This window comes from Tachypleus tridentatus, chromosome 7, assembly GCF_004210375.1.
Source record: "Tachypleus tridentatus isolate NWPU-2018 chromosome 7, ASM421037v1, whole genome shotgun sequence".
Lineage (NCBI taxonomy): Eukaryota > Metazoa > Arthropoda > Merostomata > Xiphosura > Limulidae > Tachypleus > Tachypleus tridentatus.
The window spans coordinates 25,371,947-25,392,143 of NC_134831.1; the positions used below are offsets into that span (position 1 = coordinate 25,371,947).

At 32.4% G+C, this 20,197-nt stretch overlaps 1 protein-coding gene across 1 annotated transcript in view; it reads left to right on the forward strand.

The window, feature by feature from the left end:
- The window catches only part of LOC143254936 (protein turtle homolog B-like), a 56,462-nt gene extending 43,250 nt beyond the window's left edge, over positions 1-13,212 (forward strand). Inside the window, exons 9-13 of the mRNA XM_076509846.1 lie at positions 1,149-1,277; positions 3,477-3,504; positions 4,267-4,379; positions 11,348-11,535; positions 13,162-13,212. Of these exons, the coding sequence (XP_076365961.1) occupies positions 1,149-1,277; positions 3,477-3,504; positions 4,267-4,379; positions 11,348-11,535; positions 13,162-13,212 (509 nt within the window). The remainder of the gene's footprint in view (positions 1-1,148; positions 1,278-3,476; positions 3,505-4,266; positions 4,380-11,347; positions 11,536-13,161) is intronic.
- The last annotated feature ends 6,985 nt before the right edge of the window (positions 13,213-20,197 follow it).

Below are 20,197 nucleotides of genomic sequence, written 5' to 3' on the forward strand. Positions count from 1 at the left end.
AGAATTCTACGAAATAATTTAAAATATTGAATATTTACATTTTACATTCTCATAAGTGATTATTTGTAATGAAAACAGCTAAAAAAGAAGAAACGTATTAATGGGTAAATAGTTATTATACAATGTAATATGGAAATAATTTCCATGAAAGATGTTTTATTAATTTTCCATGGAGAATGAAATACGGCACGGCAAGGTAATTATGATGCTCAACTCGCAGTCTTCAGGTCGTGAAATTAGAAACATTCATGGAGCATATTCGCCTTTTCGTTCTGTGTAAATTGTAATGAGACGCTCAATCCCAATATTCATTGGTAAAATAGCAACCCAAAAGTTGGAAGTGTACGACACTGACCAGTTTGCCTTCCTTTAGTCTCTTACTTCAGTATTAATGACAGCTAAAGTAGACAGACCGAGAATAACTTCACGAAATTCAACAAATAAATAATTGGGAAAATAAGAATGATTGCTTGCCCCTAGTGTTAATCCAAGTGCTCGTGGTTCGCAACTCACTATGGGGCCAGCAGTACATTATAAGATTCAAATCTACGTTATTCGCGTTATAACTAAAACAATATATTGTAAAAAATAAATTATTATAACCACAGTCAGTCTAGTTACATGAAAAGGAGATTTACGAAAAAAATGAATGAAACGGAATGCTTATACAAAATGTATCCTGCCGAACATGAATGAGTCAGTATTAATTAATGGTCAATTCTTTGTGTTCGTTCACGCAATAGTAATTGAATTACTGGTGAGTACTTTCGAATAGCTTCTTTCCTCTAATCTCTCAATTCAAAATTATGGACGACCATGCGTATTTAACATTTTGTATAGTTTTTTATCAATGGCATGTTTGCGGACTCACACTACTAGAAACCGAGTTACGATACCTGTACTAGGCAGAGTACAGAGAGCCCATTGTGTAGCTTTGTGATTTATATAAAAAACAAACAAGTTTTCTCGAAAATTCCTAACAGTTCAACAAACACGTTCTTTATTTAACTATTTTCTTATTAATCTATATTTATTCTTTCAAATGTGGAGTTTTCCTATTTTGCGCAGTGTAAATTTTAGGATACATTTGTATATTTTTAATCCAAAATAATCTATATTAAACTATGTCTTTTATCTTCGTGTTTTAGCAACGGAGAACGAATCAGTCATTTTTCGACCAGTGTTACTTGTTCTTGTAGCAATTGTGGCTGTTCTAATCGTCGTGGCTATCGTTGTGGTGGTTCTCATCAAGTTCAAAAACATACGCAGTACGAAAAGTGAGTCCTTATTAATCGATTTTTAATTATTCGATTTTAAACCTATGAATATCTTTTGAGTCATTGTGAAGAAATGTTGAGAGTTAGATTTGAAAACCTTTTCAATTAAATGTTTTACAAAATGGATTATTAATGATATTATGTCTGTTTTGACGACCAAATATCTTAAAACTACAGCTAAAACATTGATGATTGTTGATAAAAATAAAGGACTAAAATACCCCCCGCTAGTACAGCGGTAAGTCTACGGATTTACAACGCTAAAATCAGAGGTTTGATTTCCCTCGGTTGGCTCAGCAGATACCCCGATGTGGCTTTGCTATAAGAAAAAACGCAAAAAACGCAAAAACGCAAGGACTAAGACAATATTACAAGTTTTCAAATTATAAAATATTTACGAAAACGTATATATGCGTATAAATATATGTATATTCTCTTTTATTTTGCATTTTTTGCAACAGCTGAAATCATTTCGTTCCTTCTGTATAGACATAAAAATATACTGTTATATAATTAAATGATACATTGCTTTCACCTAACTCACTTCGGGTGTGATCGGTTACCATTAAAATAGATATACATTTGTGCAGGAACTTTTGTAGTTGAAGTTGCGCATGATCAGATATGTCAGGACTATTTGCTTTGTTTAGGTCAAAATGTTAAGATTCAAACTAACGTAAATCTATCCACTAAAGACATTGTTTTGTTTTATAAGAATAACATACTAGAATTACTAAAATAAAACATAAAGCTGAGTGATGACATTTATAACTGAGTAAAGGTAATACATCTGTCTCCACTCGTACACCCAGGGGTTCACTACGTGTATATGAAAAAGATGGAGGTTCGAAGACTCTCTGACAATGTAAATAAGTTTATTGTGGAACTATTATAAATATAATATTTACAATTATGGCAAGTCATCGAAACTTCAGAGGACACATATTCAAAAGTCACTTTCATATCAAATACGATACATTCTTTTGAAGCATTACCTGCATATAAAACAAAATGCACAGAAAGCATTCTATTTAAATTAATACCATTCAAGTAAAATACACTACTTAACATCTTATAAGAGTTTATTGTTTTCCTTTAATTACTGGTGTATCGTTAAAAATGAAACTAGATAATGCCCAACACTTATCAATAGTTTGTTTGGTTTTCAACCTTTTAAATAATAATGCTCACTTCATAAACAAGGTTATTTCATATAATACAACTGTACTTCCAACATTTGAGACTTTTATTAAAATAACTGTGGTTTTAGAAAAATATCCTGAAGTATCACATACATTATCTGGTTTGTTGTACAACGACTTATTTCATCTAGGCTTAGTGCTGCAAAGATTCCTATAAAAAGTATCTATCATGAGTAGTTTTATACAATTCACTCTTAACAAATTCCATACTTTGCCAGATAACTAACAACAAACTTTATAACCTCACGAAACAGTTTAGTCTAAATAAGTAGCGTGTCTTGTCCCTACTCTGCTAATAAAGAGGGTTTTAATAGCTATGATTTCTGTGTTGAGATTGCTTATTGTGAAAATAATGTCTTAATAGAGTTTAAATCGACACTAACCAAATTTATATGGATAATAGGGTAGGCATTTCACGCCCCCCAGTGATACAATGGTATGTCTGCGGACTTACAAGGAGAGGAGGCAGTATAGTGTGGTAATCACTTAAAATATTCGTTATTGAAACAGAAGAAATTGGCTGTGGGTGCGACCAGCCGGTTTCCTTTCTTTAATCTGTAACTTAAAATTTGGGACAAGGGTATATAGTGTTATCAGCTTTGATATAAGCAAAATAAACAAAACTTTAAGGAAAGTAACGAAATTCGTAAGATATAACTCTTTAGAAATGTGGTTATCAACATTTTAATTTTTAGTAAATAATTAAATGCGAATATAATTTAAACTAAACACAAATAAAACTATTTACTTTAGAAATTTTTAATGTAAGGAAACAAAGAAGGTCAACATCGTCGAAGACTATGTCTTATATGTACTTTGTTTTTGGTTTTTGTCAATAAATATTAAATATATTAAAAACAGTAGGACGAAAGCTGTCACTTGGTTTTTCTTGGAAGCAATGGATTATGTACATTTATGCCTTTGTGATTTCCATATAACGTAGAAAATGTCATAGAAGAAAAGATGGTAATTTTTCATTTTGTTCTTTCGTTTCAAGGTGACCAGACGAGAACACTCCCTGATAAGTAAGTAGACAGATATATTTGTAAATCACTGAAAAAACTAATTATGATCATTTGTCATCAAACTCTAAGTTTCGGTTCAAAACCAGATGTACATTAACGTTCACTATTGTTTTCTCGGCAATGTACTAATCAGTACACAATTGTAGATTATTGTTTTATGAAAATTTCTGTCCATAAAAAAAAAACAAGCGCTAATAAGTAAAAAAACAACAAAAAACTCACATTCAATGCTTTTACAATAATTTATGCATATGACGACGTGTATCTCTTTAATATCGACTTTCACAACAATGTTATAAATTGAGAAATGGTATATAAATATGTTATGAGTATATTATTGTTATTAACTGTAATTAAAAACAATGTTTTTTGCTATTGTCATATTCTTCTGATAAATATATTATTTGTTCACATTGTTGCAGTTCATTAAAAAGGTATAAACATATATTTTCCTCCTTATATATAACTTACTTGTTAAATTTGTAAGATTGTCTTAAGCATTAAGAATTAGGCAATTAAGCATTGTTTTAAGATTGTCTTTCTAACTTGGGTTACTTACGTGGTACAAATAAATATAAACCAAACATTCGATGACTTCAAGTGAGTATCTACTTTAGCTTATTTTTTTAAGGTAAGTTAAACAAAAACGGAAGAATGTACTTGTAGCTAATGTGTCTAGTAAATAACCTTTTATGGGTTAATTGCAAATGAACAAAAACAACCCCGATTTCCTAACCATAGATTAACGTTCGTTTCCATTAGGTCTCAAACACCGCTCTGGAAGGAAACAAGTGATTTAAGTGAAATCGATGACAAAGGGCCTGATATAATTCCTGCACAGACTCTCGGTAGATTAAGATTTCAAGATTTTCAAGGTAAATAAAAAGTCTGTAAATTAAGAAAAAAAGTACACACACTTAAATCGATGTCCGCCTAAGTTCAAGAAAAAGCAAACATAAAGTACAGTAATAATTTTCTGTCTTTTTTCTTTTAGCTCTTCGCCCGGCATGGCTAGGTGGTTAGGGCGCTTGAGTAATCTAAGAGTCACATGTTCGAATCCCCGTCACTCCGAACATGCTCGCCCTTTCAGCGGTGGGGGCGTTATAATGCGACGGTCAATCCCACGTTCGTTAGTAAAACAGTAGCCCAAGCTGCTTTCCCTCTAGTCTAAATTAGGGACGGCTATAACAGATAGCACTTTTGTAGCTTTACGCAAAATTCGAAAACAAACAACATAAAAACCAAACTTCATCAGTACATATACTGTTCTTAGAAATGACCTTATTAAAAACTAAAACATTTTCAATATTTTCATAAAACAATGGTTCTTAACCTGGGTTCAATCGAACCCCAGGGGTTCGGCGGAGGTCAAGACACACACACTGTGTGTGCGTCCGTTCACCCCACTCGTATGATTCGTAACGTCATGTTCCATTTGGCCATCATTGGGTGCGGCTGATCACGTCACATCACTTGGCCTTAATATCTGTGCTGCAGGGAACTTCGTGCGCTTAGCAGTCGACTTGTGACTGTAGTAATCGTGCGTCATTTGTGATTTTGTCCCTAATCTTTCAATCCCTTCATACTATGTCGAGCAAAAACAGAAAGTGGTCGGACGAAAACGTGCAATATGAATTCACGTGTATAACGGAACATGATGGGAGTCAGCGTCCTCAATGCATGATTTGCAATGCCAAGTTGAGCAATTCTAGACTAGCACCGGTAAAACTAAGAGAACACTCCCTAAAGCTGTATGGATATGGGAAATACAAGAACACAACGCTTGCTGAATTCAAGGTAAAGAGAGCCAGGTTCGACGAAAAGGCTATTTTGCATGTTCTCGGCTTTGTACCCATCGACAAACCGATCCTCACAGCATCGTACGAACTTACGTACATGATCGCAAAGCAGGGCAAACCACACACCATTGGTGAAGCATTCGTAAAACCAGCTGCGTTAAAGATGGCGAATATCATATTGGGAAAAGCTGCTGAAAATAAGTTATCCCAAATTCTTCTTTCAAATGACACCATCAGCAGCAGAATAGATGACATGAGCGATGACATCTTGGCTCAAGTAGTTGCAGATCTGCTTTCAAGCCCAGCAAAATTCAGCTTTCAACTCGACGAGACCACCGACGTTTCCAATCTAAGCCAGCTTGTTGTATTCGTGCGCTATGTGAAGAACGACGAGATAAAAGAAGATTTCTTATTTTGTAAGCCTCTTACAACAACAACTAAGGCAGCCGACGTGAAGAAACTTGTAAATAACTTCTTCAGAGACAATGATCTTTCGGGGGGATGTGGTTTCTGAGTTTGTTCGGACAGAGCTCCAGTCATGCTGGGACGAAACTATGGTTTTGGTGCGCTGGTGAAAGCCGATGCACCACACATCATTGTTTATGCACTGTGTTCTGCACAGACATGCATTGGCAACAAAAACTTTGCCTTCAAAACTGGCAGAAGTATTAAAAAATTGTTGTGAAATGTGTGAACTTTATGCGAAATAGTGCCCTGAAGCACCGGATCTTCAAAGAGCTGTGTAATGAAATGGGCTCTGAATTCGAGGTACTTCTGTACCATTCTAACATTCGGTGTTTATTCCGGGGAAAGGTGCTGAATCGTGTTTTTGCCATGTGTGTGGAATTAGTCCTGTTTTTGCGAGATCACCAACATTGTCATGCAAATTGCTTTGAAAAATCTGAGTTCATTCTCATTTTGAGTACATGGCCGATATCTTCAATGCTCTCAATCATCTTAATCAACGGATGCAGGGCAATGGAGGCAACATCATCGTAGCGGAAGAAAACCTGAAGGCTTTTCAAAAAAATCTACCATTATGGAAACGACGAAAATGATAACTTCGCAAACTTTCTCCTGCTGGACGACTGTGTAAGTAAGATCGAAGATGTGTCTGAAATAGGAGACATTTCTGTACCCGGGAAACTGAAGCAAGCAATTGCCATGCACTTAGATGAGCTTACAAAGTCCCTCGACAGATTCTTCCCCACCAGAGAGTCATATCCAGCATGAGTGAGACAGCCGTTTACGTTTAGTTTTGCGACAGCAGATGTCAATGATGAATACCTGGACGAAATTATTAAACTTTAGCAGAGCCAGGTTCAACAGCAACTTTTCAGAACAACAACGCTCTCAACATTTTGGTGTCACCAAATCGTAGTGTACCCTTTCATTGCTAACGAAGCCCTTGAGATACTCATACCGTTTGTTACAACGTATCTTTGCGAGCAATGTTTTTCGAAGATGGTAGACATAAAAACGAAGAAAAGGAACAGACTTTTTTTGCGAAAATGATATGAGAGTGGTACTTGCCAAGGTGAAGCCGCGCATTTCTGAACTTGTCTCTGAAAGGCAACAGCAAAAGTCACATTGATTTGCAGTAAATATTCATTGAGTTATGTTTTTGTTTTTGTGTGAAATTCATGTTTTGTTGATTTTATTCTTTAAACACAGTGATATTGTGTGCAACTGATGCATGGTTCATTTTATGCATTAATAAAATATCTACTTATGTTTTGAATTTGAAAAACTCATATTTTATTTTTCCAATTACGAAGAGTTCAGTCAATGCAAGTACGAAACTTCCGGGGTTCACTACCTCCAACAAGGTTAAGAATTACTGTCATAAAACATGTTGCAGTAATATTTCTTAGTAAAAAAAATCATTTTGCTGAGAACAAAAACAGTTCCGTATCCAACAGCGCAGCTCATAAATATTTTGTGTCAGGTAGCTTTTATTTTAAAACGATGAAACATGAATACTTTTAGGCTGTCATATACTAAGATTTTTTACTTTGTCGGCACGGAAATATTGCTGAATTAAAAGTAAATTATAGATACAACGTCTTGCTTTATATAAATTATTTAATTGTCTTCGTGTATAATAAGTTTATATCTATGAAATTTATATTTATGGCCATATTTTGATCAAAATGTAATATGATTAGTTTTACGTACAGAGTCAATGACTAATTACTCTCTCATGTTCTATTTGTGAGCAAATTGGAAGAATACTGCTGAAAAACTCAAACAAGAATTTAAATGGAATTAAAAATGTGACTTTTGACGTAATTACTCCGGGCTTGAAAAACACGAATGAGTATATATTTATCCATAATATGTTTATTATTTTTAAAGAATTTGAAAAACAGAAGTTACTGTTAGGCTTACTACATTTCCTCGTACATTTAATTTTTCGTATGAACATGACAAAAAAAACTCTAATCATGATGAAACACTAATATATTATTTCATGTGTATAGATTACCAATTTATGATACTCATGCTGTCTTAAAGTGACACTTATACATTTAAAAGAAACCAAACGTTATGTATAGATAAACAAGTACCTCATGATAAGTTATTGGCGCTCATAATCCAACAGTTTTATTTAAATATGTGTTACACGCACGAACTTTAAGGTTATACCTCTTAATCGCGCTACTGACACCACAATATACTGTTGTTGTTGTTGCATGCGTTTTAACAATCCATTATCTCTATAATGCGATATTTCTTTGTCACTAAAACATATGAAGGTCTGTATTTATTTTTGGTTCTACTGTCTAAAAATAATTGCTGTTGATAATAAAATAGATAGCTATCTGACACTGAATACACTCCAATATCTTTTAGGAAGTGATTATATAGTAAAAGAATAAACTAGATTTCATCCTATAGAAAATAAATGCTGATATTAATTTCTATGCAAAAACGGCTCGTTTGGGTTGAGAAAATATTTTACATAGAAGAGCGAACAACGTTTTGACCTTCTTCGGTCATCGTCAGGTTCACAAAGAAAGAGGTAACTGACCGGAAGTTGACCACATGTTTGAAAGGGGTTGTGTAACTGTGTGTTGAAATGTAGAGGGCGGTATTAGATGTTTGAATATATAATTTTATTTATTTTATTTTATTATATTAATATAGGTATAAAGTCGTTCCTTTATATTGGTTTATTTTGGGTTTAGGTTGTTGTATAAGTAAGGCTTCTTTAATTTTGCGTTTGTTTAAGTTTGTTTCTTTATTTAGAATTTGAGTGTTTTCTATGGTTATGTTGTGTTTATTTGACTTGCAGTGTTCAGTGTGTGAAGGTGACTTTTTATGTTCTTTGAATCTGGTTTCCATTTTTCTACTTGTTTCTCCAATATAGAAGTCGTGGCAGTTATCACATTGTATTTTATAAATAATGTTGGTGTGGTGTTTGTCAGTGTAGTTTTTACATAGTATAGACCTCAGTTTTGTGCCTGGTTTTTGAATAAATTTGGTATTAACTGGAATGTCATATTTTGTTACTAATTTTTGCCAAATCTAATCTAAATCAACTTAATCATAAAGCCTTAATGGCCAGTTTCGATGTTATATCCCTCTTTACAGAAGTTCCAACCACTGAAGCCTGCAAGATTGCCTTAGAACTCTATATCCGAGATCCTAACCCAACTATAGAAATTCCCAGTAACCAGTTAGCAACCCTCATAGAATTCACCACGATAAAAACAAACTTCATGTTCAACAACCAAAACTATATACAAACAAATGGCCTAAGCATGGGCAACCCAGTATCACCAGTTCTAGCCAATATTTTTATGACACAAGTTGAAACACAAGCAATTAACACAGCATTACATCCACCACTATACTGGTACAGATATGTAGATGACACGGTTGCGGGATTCAAATCTACAGAACACATACTTAATTTTTTCAATCACATTAACTCTATACATCCCAACATTAACTTCACATGTGAACAGGAAGAAAGCAATCAAATATCATTTCTTAACCTCAAAATTACAAGAACAGACACACAATTCAAAACAGAAATCCACCGAAAAATCACCCATACTGGATTATACATTCCTTGGGACTCAGCACATTGAAACAAAACAAAAACTCAACATACTAAGAAACCAAATAAACACAGCCATAAAACTATGCTTACCAGATAAGATTAACGATGAATTAGACAAAATAAAACAATACTTCATCAACATCAATAAGTTTCCTCCACAAACCGTAGAAAACATTATACGCACACACCCATACAGAAAGCAAAATCAACCAACTAAAGTAAATACAGCTCACGAATCAAAAAAACACGAAACCATATACTGCTGTATACCATATATTCCTGACATCAGCAAACAAATAACCAACATTTGGCAAAAATTAGTTACAAAATATGACATTCCAGTTAATACCAAATTTATTCAAAAACCAGGCACAAAACTGAGGTCTATGCTATGTAAAAACTACACTGACAAACACCACACCAACATTATTTATAAAATACAATGTGATAACTGCCACGACTTCTATATTGGAGAAACAAGTAGAAAAATGGAAACCAGATTCAAAGAACATAAAAAGTCACCTTCACATGTTTTCGAACACTGCAAGTCAAATAAACACAACATAACCATAAAAAACACTCAAATACTAAATAAAGAAACAAACATAAACAAACGCAAAATTAAAGAAGCCTTACTTATACAACAACTTAAACCCAAAATAAACCAATATAAAGGAACGCCTTTATACCTAGATTAATATAATAAAATAAATAAAATTATATATTCAAACATCTAATACCGCCCTCTACATTTCAACACACAGTTACACAACCCCTTTCAAACATGTGGTCAGCTTCCGGTCAGTTACCTCTTTCTTTGTGAACCTGACGATGACCGAAGAAGGTCGAAACGTTGTTCGCTCTTCTATGTAAAATATTTTCTCAACCCAAACGAGCCGTTTTTGCATATAAATTTCTCAACAAGTGGGTTTCTCGACATCACTGATTGATATTAATTTCATTGGAATAAATATTTCACTGTCAATGAGTAAAATAACATGGAAAACGATCGATTAGCACGTTTATGCATACTAACTTTAGCCCATTCGAATTTAAAATCAAAGGAAAAAGATTACACTGATATTTTGGGCGACCTCTCACTAAACAGTAGATACCGGGAACTGCTTTAGAATATAAAGAATAACTTATGATTAAGTAATGTTAAAGTAACACTGAACTAGTTTTGAGCTTTTAGTCTATAGTCTATATCTTTAATATTCCTATATTTTATTTTCAACAAATTTAAGCGTGAGCTGCTCATGTTAAATTAATGTTTAAACATGAAACTATTTTTCTATTACCTAATGAGTTGGTGCCTATATCTTATGTATACTGAATAGATTGAAACAAATTCGTTCTCTTATCTTATAATAAGAATGCAAATTGTACTGAGAACATTTTCAAACCAAACTTATCGTAAAATACTGTGTAGTAGCTTCCAACGTAATCGGTACTATGAAAGAAAATGATTTTATTCCAATATGTTACAAATTAAATTTATATGTGTATTTGTTGAAATTTAAGAAGGTTGACAGATATTTCGTCTCATAAAAAAATCTTTAAAGTGCGATTTATGTATTGCAGGACCTACATCATCAGAAAATTTTAAATTTATTTTCAGAAGCATATACGTTGCTCTATTTGATGATAACAAAGCAAATATAATTTTATCTATAACTTCAAATGTATCTGATAAATAATATGGCATATGTTTTTCCAGTTGTTGTTTTTCTAGCTTTACCGTTTGTTGTCACTAAAACTTTATGTCTCTCATGTAGATATTTTAGGTTATTTTTGCGACTAAAATATGTACTTCAGAAAAACACAAAAAAATGCTAAAGTTATAAGAACAACAACTAATAACATATGTTATTATTATTGTTCCTGTACGCTTGAGATTGCATTTCGGACCTGTACTTTTGGCGTAAGTTTTCTTGAGCATTCATTTAAAAAAAACAACAACAAATTTCAGAGTCTGATTTTAAGAATGCTGAAGAAGACGAAGCGATGGAGAGATCTATATGTTTAATTAGCCCAGTGGAGACTTTTTTTGGAAGCTCATCTCTACTAGAAGGAACTTCGTTACGAAAAGACTCGTATGACAAAGTTTCAGCTCCAAATGAGATTACATTTATTCATCCCCTTCTTCTCTCTCAAAAGGCAAGACGAGTTTTCATTATTTTATTGTTTCTTCAATTAGAATATGAATTCAAATCCAGCGTATTCGTTTGCAATGAATTGTTCATTTGGTTTGAAGGATTTAATGTTTGTTTTGATGGAATTAGATGGGCATTAGCGATGAATTCAATCATGTTATAACACATTTTACTTGTCAGGGACCTGCGTTATAATGAAAGTGATTCTTCAGAAAAAAAATAAAGCTAGATAAATAAACGTTTGTATTTATTTAAGATAAAGTGATTTCTGTTTTTATTAATACTTTCACGATACAAAATAGTCTCTATTACATTTCATTTTACAAAAGATTGGAGATTAGCTTATATTTAAGCAATATAATATTAAATACATTCTAGTTGGTATTATTGTTTAACTAAAATTTATAATTTTAAATTTCATCATTTTTATATTACAAAATTAGATTGGAACGTTATACTTGATTAGTATTTTAATTTGTTTTTCTAAAGAAACTTAATGAATAAGTTTTCAGAGGAATATACATAATCGAGGTTCCGTAGCTCACTGAAAAGGAAAATTAAACCAATAATATAGAAACGAAGTATCTGTACTCCATATTTCTGTCATAAGCGCAATAACATTACGATAAATGTCTTTCAACTGACCGTGTACAATTTTTAATTAATGAGCAATTAAGCGAAATCTTATTATTAAAATAAACACCGAAATTGAATTTATACGATTAATAAATACCTAAATTTCGATCCGATTAGGAACGGCACTGCCATATGGTTAAGGAGCTCGATTCGCAATCAAAGGTTCGCGGGATCGATTCCCCGTCATACCGAACATCACCGCCCTTTCACCCGCTGGGACATTATAATTGACAGTTAATCCCACTATGCGTTGGTCCAAAAAGTAGCTTAAGAGTTGGCGGTGGGTGGTGATGTCTAGCTGTCTTCCCTCTAGTGTTACACTTCCAAATTAGGGACGACTACCTCGGAATTCAAAAACAAACAATCGATACAATTTCAAAATAAAACCTCAGCACCGCTTATATATTCACTAACAAAGACAGTGTTCTTAACTTTATCTTATCTGTAGAACTAACACACACACACATGAATAAATAAGTTACTTTTTCCTCTCAGTTTTGAGCTACACAAGGAAAGTAAAAAACGTTCAATAAACGCATTAATTTTGTGGACTTTCCGTATGACATTATTTTTTTTCGATTATCTTTATTCCCAGCAGCATTAGTGGGTCTGGTTATTGTACTTCAGTGGTTAATAACTGTGAGTGCCAGCTCATCAGATCACTCTAGGATTTGTAGTTCTGGAGAACTCTTCAAACAGTGCAAGCAGAGAGACATATTCTCCAGTTTGAAATACACCTCCTTTTAATATATATCAGTATAAGTGGTATATATTTGTTTAAAAAACGTGACAGCACTTTCACAAGTGCAGTAGAGCATTGAATTTTAGTAAAAAAAACTCGCAAGAAACAACTTGCCAGTCAGCAAATTAAGGCAATTGATAGTTTAAATATATACCGTTCAAATGAAAAAAAAACAAAACAAATGTACAAACTAACAGTTACGTTTTCATAGTGCTTTTCAAAGAAGCTTTATTTATTGTTGTTGATTTTTAGCGTTATCAGAAATTCCCTGGGAGTATCGAAGAAGTCATAAGACACGAATAACAAAGTCTGGTTTATTTATTTAATAAAATAAATATCAGCTTTAGATTACTATTCATTTTTGTATGACGTTTCCTGTTATTAATTGAGTTAATGGACATCGAGTTATATATTATTTGTGTGTGACATCTCGTATTATTTACTAACTATTCTTTCTTGTATGCCTTATGACATTACTTGTTGAATTAATGACATCAAGTTCTCTATTTGTTTTGTAATTTTTCAGTGTCTCTTTTCCACGTTTTTTTCTTTTTTGCAAAATCGATAATGAAACTGCTAATTGATAATAGTTAAGATATCATAATATATTTTGCTTTTCTCAGTGTGAAGACATTTCCCGTAAAAGAGTTCAGTCGACAAAAGCTGCACATTGTTTTGCAAACGTCATAGAGCACGATATCGGTGCAGAATGTTCCAGAAAACTGCCGAAACTTCACATATCAGAGAAAGAAGATGAAGAATGTGCTGCCACCTGTGAAACTCCTCTGATGGGACAAAGACAAGAAAGCTCAGTGTAACAAGATCGTATCAGTGTTATACTTTGTCAAAGTGCCTTATTATGGTAAGTAAATTATTACAAATAAATTTTGGCTCTACAATAGGATTTTAATATAAAACTAAACTATTCTGTAAAATACAGTGTAAACAGTCGAAATTGGATCGTGTAAATAGTTAGTGGGGTACTTCACCTTCCAATGCATACCGCATCATTGGGGGTCACCAAGTGAGTGGAGATCAATGGATGCCTTCTGAGGATTTTATGGCTTTACATGATGTGCTGCCTCCTTACGTTAAGCAACTGTGGTGGAGTAGGCAAAGAATGGCGACACTTAGGGGTTATATAACTATTATGATATATGCAAATTATCACAACAACTGAGGATTGTATAAGTATCAATAAAGTAGAACCAGAGGGCACGTTTGCTAGTTCGCCATGAAAGGCGAACAATACATCCACGAAATGGATCAACGTGTCTCAACATGATTAAGTTTACTGTACTCTGTTAGAATCACTAATCCATTAGTTATAGGTTTAATTACATTTCCTGACCAGTTATATATAATTCGTCCTGAAAATTACGCTTATTTAAGCATCATACAGTGATTTCAAATTTATTATTTCACTAGTTTGACTCTTTAATTACAAATCAACTGTTATTTTAAATATTAGCAAGTTCATAATAAAATAATTCTGGATACAGTATTTCTTTTCAACACTTTATTAATTTACTCATAATAAATACTTTGCAATCTTATTTCCTAAAAAACAAACACACACGTAACTATTAAGGATGTATTAATATGAAAATATTTAACAACAAGATCATCAATAAACATGTCATTACTATTCTTTGTGAGATACAAATTTTGATTGGAGTTTCACTTTGACACATTTCAACATGTCAAAAATGTTAATAAAAATATTATATATAAATTATTGTTCCCTCATAAAAAACAGACCAATACACACTAAACACAGTTTATAAACACAAAAAGAAATATACTTTCAAACAATAAGTTTAGAATGATTTTCCAACGTGTATGAGATTTTATTATAGTAGCAGTCACAAACAGACACTCATATTATTATATGAATTATTTCAAACTACATTTTCAAAACTACAATATATTTTTAAACAGCGTTACTGTAGCACCTAAATATTAGTGCATATAACTTGCATAACATACCCTTTTTACTATTTCTAAAACTATTTCCAGTATATTAAGTATAATCCTGAAAAAGAATTTTTCACACCTGATGTTTTTATAAACATGAAATGATTTAACATACAATTTATAGTTTTCGTTCTATAATTTTTTACCTTCTGAAAATAATGTACAACCTCTCACTTCAGTGAGATTATAATAACATGAAAATAAATTCTATAGCAAATTATTTTACTGTATAATAGATGTGGTTAATCACTGTTATATAACAGTGATGTAACTGACTTCACGTGTCAAGTAGGAAGAATAAAGTTCAACGTGTGCACAACGTGATTACTTGGGAAGGGTAGATAGACAAAAATATAGTGTGTTTGTGTCTTATAGCAAAGCCACATCGGGCTGTCTGCTGAGCCCACCGCGGGGAATTGAACCCCTGATTTCAGCGTTGTAAATCCGGAGACATACCGCTGTACTAGCGGGGGGGTGGAAAAATATATAGAAAGGAAAGAAAGATCGTTGACATACAGTACTTGGCAGAACAGAGGTCAAATGTTATACTTTATCACTATATAAGTGTTTACATTGTTGTTAATATCGAAAATGAACAATTCAAGCTGTACGTAATCATATATTTTCTACATAAATTTAATATTCACCATACTTTAATTAGAATTTTGGTATGTTACTAAACTGTTAGTAAACATTGTTTTTTCACCCATCTTAGCACTATAAAAATTAAATGTGTATTATATTTCTCAGTATTTGACAAGACATTTTGGTTAGTGTGCAATTATTGAATATTTTCTACTCAATGCTGTATATAAATACAGGAAACAGTTATAGTCATACGATCAAACTTTTGACAGTTAACTGAGAATAATATTTAAAATGAAAGATCTATTCAGTTATAATTTATGACATTTACATAAATATGTTAAATGTATAAAATTTCATTATACAATACGATGAACTACAATACTATGCAAGAATATTTGTATAAAAGAATATTTTGTATTTTTTTTCATTTCACGAGCTAATTCTTTTACGGCATTACCAATGTAAATTTTATCATTATTGTAATGCCTCACTAATCCCTGTTGAAAATTGAATGAGTATGGGTAAGAATTTTTATCATTATTTAGAATTCCCATACCTGTATCAAGAGCATGTTATAATGTTTCTGCTTGAATAAACACAGTGAACAAATTTACGATTTAAAATAACTGTTATGGTACCCATGAGGTGGATTAACTATATAAAGAGAATCTAGAAAGGAGCTAATATAGTACCGGTATACGCTGCAAGAACTAACTTTAATTGCTCACCACAAATATATCTAGCTAAAAAATTATTTAACAATATATATTAAGTTTTGTTATCTTACCACAGCTCAAAAAGCGTCAGTAGAGCAGAAAATTCGCATAAAAGCTTTACGTGATGCAATTTGGACTCTTCGACAAATTGCTTCAGACTTGAAATGCTCCCAAACACTGTCAAGTACACCTAGGCTCGTGAGTCTCAGACAGGTAAATTTAAAAACAGGAATTAAAGAGGCAGAACACCTAAAGTAAATGATACTGATATTAAGTATCTTTAGTTATGTAGCCTTCGCGACGGAAGGAAGATTACTACTGATCTCTAGTACCTAGTACCTAGTGAAAAATGTATCCAGATCTACAGTATTGATAAGACTCAATGTGAACGAAATATTTGGTCGTGTGGCAGTTTAAAACGTTTACTTTAATCTCCAAATAATGTAGAGACATTTTCTGAAAGATACAAAAACAGAACTGTTGATGATTGTAAAAAGGTGTTATGGGCAGACGAGTCAGAGTTTGAAATATTTAGTACAAATCGTAGGTTGTACGTCCGAATGAAGAAAGGTTAAAGATACTTATCTCAATGTATAACACCTACCATGAAGTAGTATGATGGTTTGAGGATGTTTTTTTTTTTATGCTGAGGATACAGGAGATATTTTCAGAATAGATGAAATAACAAATCACCACAAGCATCATCAGATACTGATCCATCATGGTATACCAAGTGGTTTGCGTGTTAGTAAGGAATTCTACTACCAAGAAGATAACGACCCTAAAGAATCATCAAACCTATGCAGAAATTACTAAGCTAAGAAAGAAGCTGCTTGAATCATTCGAATGATGCAACGGTCTCCACAGAGCCCTGATTGTAACCCGATTGAGGATATCTGTAAGTTGATAGATAAAAAAACTTGACAAATCAAAAGTATCTTCTAAAGAAACATTATGGAAGTGTAATAGAGGAAATTGGAGTAAATTCCCAAAGAACACTTTGATTAAATATGTTGAAATAATGCTTGAAAACTGTCTGCAATTATTAAAGCAAAAGTGGGACACACAAAATATTAATTGTTTGTTGAACTCAATCACTTCCACTGAGTTTCTGTTGTACTAAATACGAAGATTAATAAAATGTTGATGTTTCACCTGTGTTTTACCTTCCATTGTTTTTGAAAGTGCTTGAAATCTAATTTTTAACTTTGTCCTGACACTTTTGCACAGTATTGTATATTTGTATTTACTCGAATGATAACAGCTTAAGTTGTTTCCAGGTAGTGTTAATAAACATTTGTCGACGACAAAAAGTATATTTTTTATTTTTATATTAAAAAGCTTCCAACCACATATTTTATTCGATTATTAATATTTTAGACTCAGAGTGTACAATGTTTCAAAACTGGCATAGATTTTTGAAACAGTATCACAGTACCTTGTATTATCTTTTTCACACAAAATTCAGTGCAAAATCGTAACTTTATGTACATTATACAACTTATATTTATTAGTCCCCAGAGCAATAAATACATTTTTTTCACAAACTAACAATACCAAAAAAGAGTTGACAATTATATTCGTAATATGATAAAATTTGTCTAAGGCGGAATAGCACGGGACCAGTAAAATTTCCGGCTTAAGCTGGTTTTCCGGCTTAGACATAGTGAACATGCATTTCCTTAATTGTATATAATTTTTGAGCGGAATACTTGCTCTACTCAAGGGAAGTAAGACGTTCGCGAATAAAGTTATTATACTGTTTATATTATATTTATTAGAATAAGAACAAAACAGGACATTCAAAAGCACACAAAATCTTAATGAAAATTAGTTGAAGAAAGTGTCAAATTTCAGCTGTTTCGTTTTTTAATGGGCTTTCTCATACGGTTGAAAGAGAACGTCAATTCTACAGCCTTTTCATGAAGTTCATTTTCGCCCTTCACTTTTGCATACAATTGATATCATTAATATAACTTAACACTTGTGATGAAGTAGGAATTTCTATTTCCTCACTATCTTTTCCATTTTGTTCATCCTCTGAATCTCTCACACTGTTACCATCTTGCAATCCAATTATATATTTTAAATCAGTTCCATCAGTTTCTGTTAAAACATTCTTGTCAACGTTCACAAAACTTTCCGGGTTCACAGAATCATCTGCATGAATCTTCTCAATCAGAGTTTGAATTTTACTAGAATCGTCATAACAAACAACTTCTCCACAGTCTCTGCCATTATCAATTAGTAGGTTTAGAAAAAACTATCTTATCGACTATTTGAAAACAGTTATTTCCTTATATAGGTTTTGGATTTGTTATAGTAGCATAACTTATCTATTAAAAAGTATACAAGTTAGTATTCTGTGATTTTTCTATATAAAAGCCACTTTTAATCGTAGTTTAATGTGCTTGTTAGCTTAGTAAATGTGAGTAGAATCTCACCATATGTATACTACACACTGAAACATTTACTGAAACACACTTTAAGATATACTGATATACTATTTGCGGAAACGGTTTATAAGTTACTGGACTATGTCAAGCATAGCCTTTAGATTACATTTAATGAATATCAGTTTCTAATATGTATATTTACAATTTTTCATCCTCAGGATGTGATTGTTCTAAAATCGCCATTAAATTTCACATGTTTGAATAAAATTATTTTCTTTAGAAGAAGAATAGCCTTCATCTACATTATCTTCAGTACTAATTCTTATCTGAAACTTATTATATCTATTTTAATAATATCAGTGACCTTGTGAAGCAGTATCAAAGTATCAGTCAAAACATATCTGTTTTGGCTATTTTGTCTATTTGATTACCAAATTTGAAAAACTTAAATATGTGTTTCTATCAAATGAAATTTACGTACTTTTATTGCAAAGAAGAAAATGGCAAAATTGGATAATTTTTTTTACGTCTTGTAAATTTCTTAATGGATTGCTTTTAAATTTGGTATGTGAATTAAGGTTCTATGAAAGCGTAACTACTAAAAATGTTTAATAATTTGGATTACCACAGTCCAAGCTACTCCTGTTAATAACACAATGTCCTTCGGGTTGATTTGGCTGCATCACACATTACATAGTGTTTGGATTACGCATCAAGTCATATCGAATATTATGCTTTAGGGTGTGACTTTTGTGCTCGTACACTACGTGTTGGTCCTGTGACTCCCAAATACAAAATTTGTGCTGACTGATATGACTAGAAACGTGAAATGTAGTCTCGTTTAAAAACAAATAATTTGCCTGGTATTAATTATCCTGATCTACCGGACCTGCAATTTCCACTGCAGAATCATAGTACCTTTATCCAACATCGGGTTCGAGAACCTTCAGTAATTGCACTTTGTAAGCATGCAAACTAAGTCATTTGTGTAAAAGTTTATCTATTGTGTGTTTTGGAAAGTTAAGTTCAAGAAAAGCACAACGAACGACTTCTTTGAGTTTCTTTTGTTGCTAGGACATTTTGAAGCCAAGTTAAAGTTTTTTTTATAAGTGTTTCGGTAATATTGTTGTACTGTTATGATTGACTTGGATCCAACAAACCAAACCACACACTAATCCTTCCTTTACTGGAGGGTTGTCATTTTGTTTTCACTTTTTTTTTCTAACAGTGTATTTAAATTGGATCTTCAATAAAAAGCAGGAAAAACTTTATGAGTTGTTTGTAAAGTTAAATGAAACCGAAATTTTCTATCTATAATATTCACGTAGTGGATATGACCGGAAACGTGAAATGTAGTCTCGTTTAAAAACAAATAATTTGACATTTTGTTTCATTCTTTCACTTTTCTAACAATGCTTTTTACATTGTATCTTCAATAAAAAGCAGGAAAACTTTATGAGTTGTTCGTAAAGTTAAATTAAACCGAAATTTTCTGTCTGCATGGGTTAGATAAGTAATGGATACTCTATTGATAGCAGTGTCCTTCAATAGTACGTCAAATAGTATCTCGCCCATATTTGAATGAGAATGACCAATCACATGAGTAATATT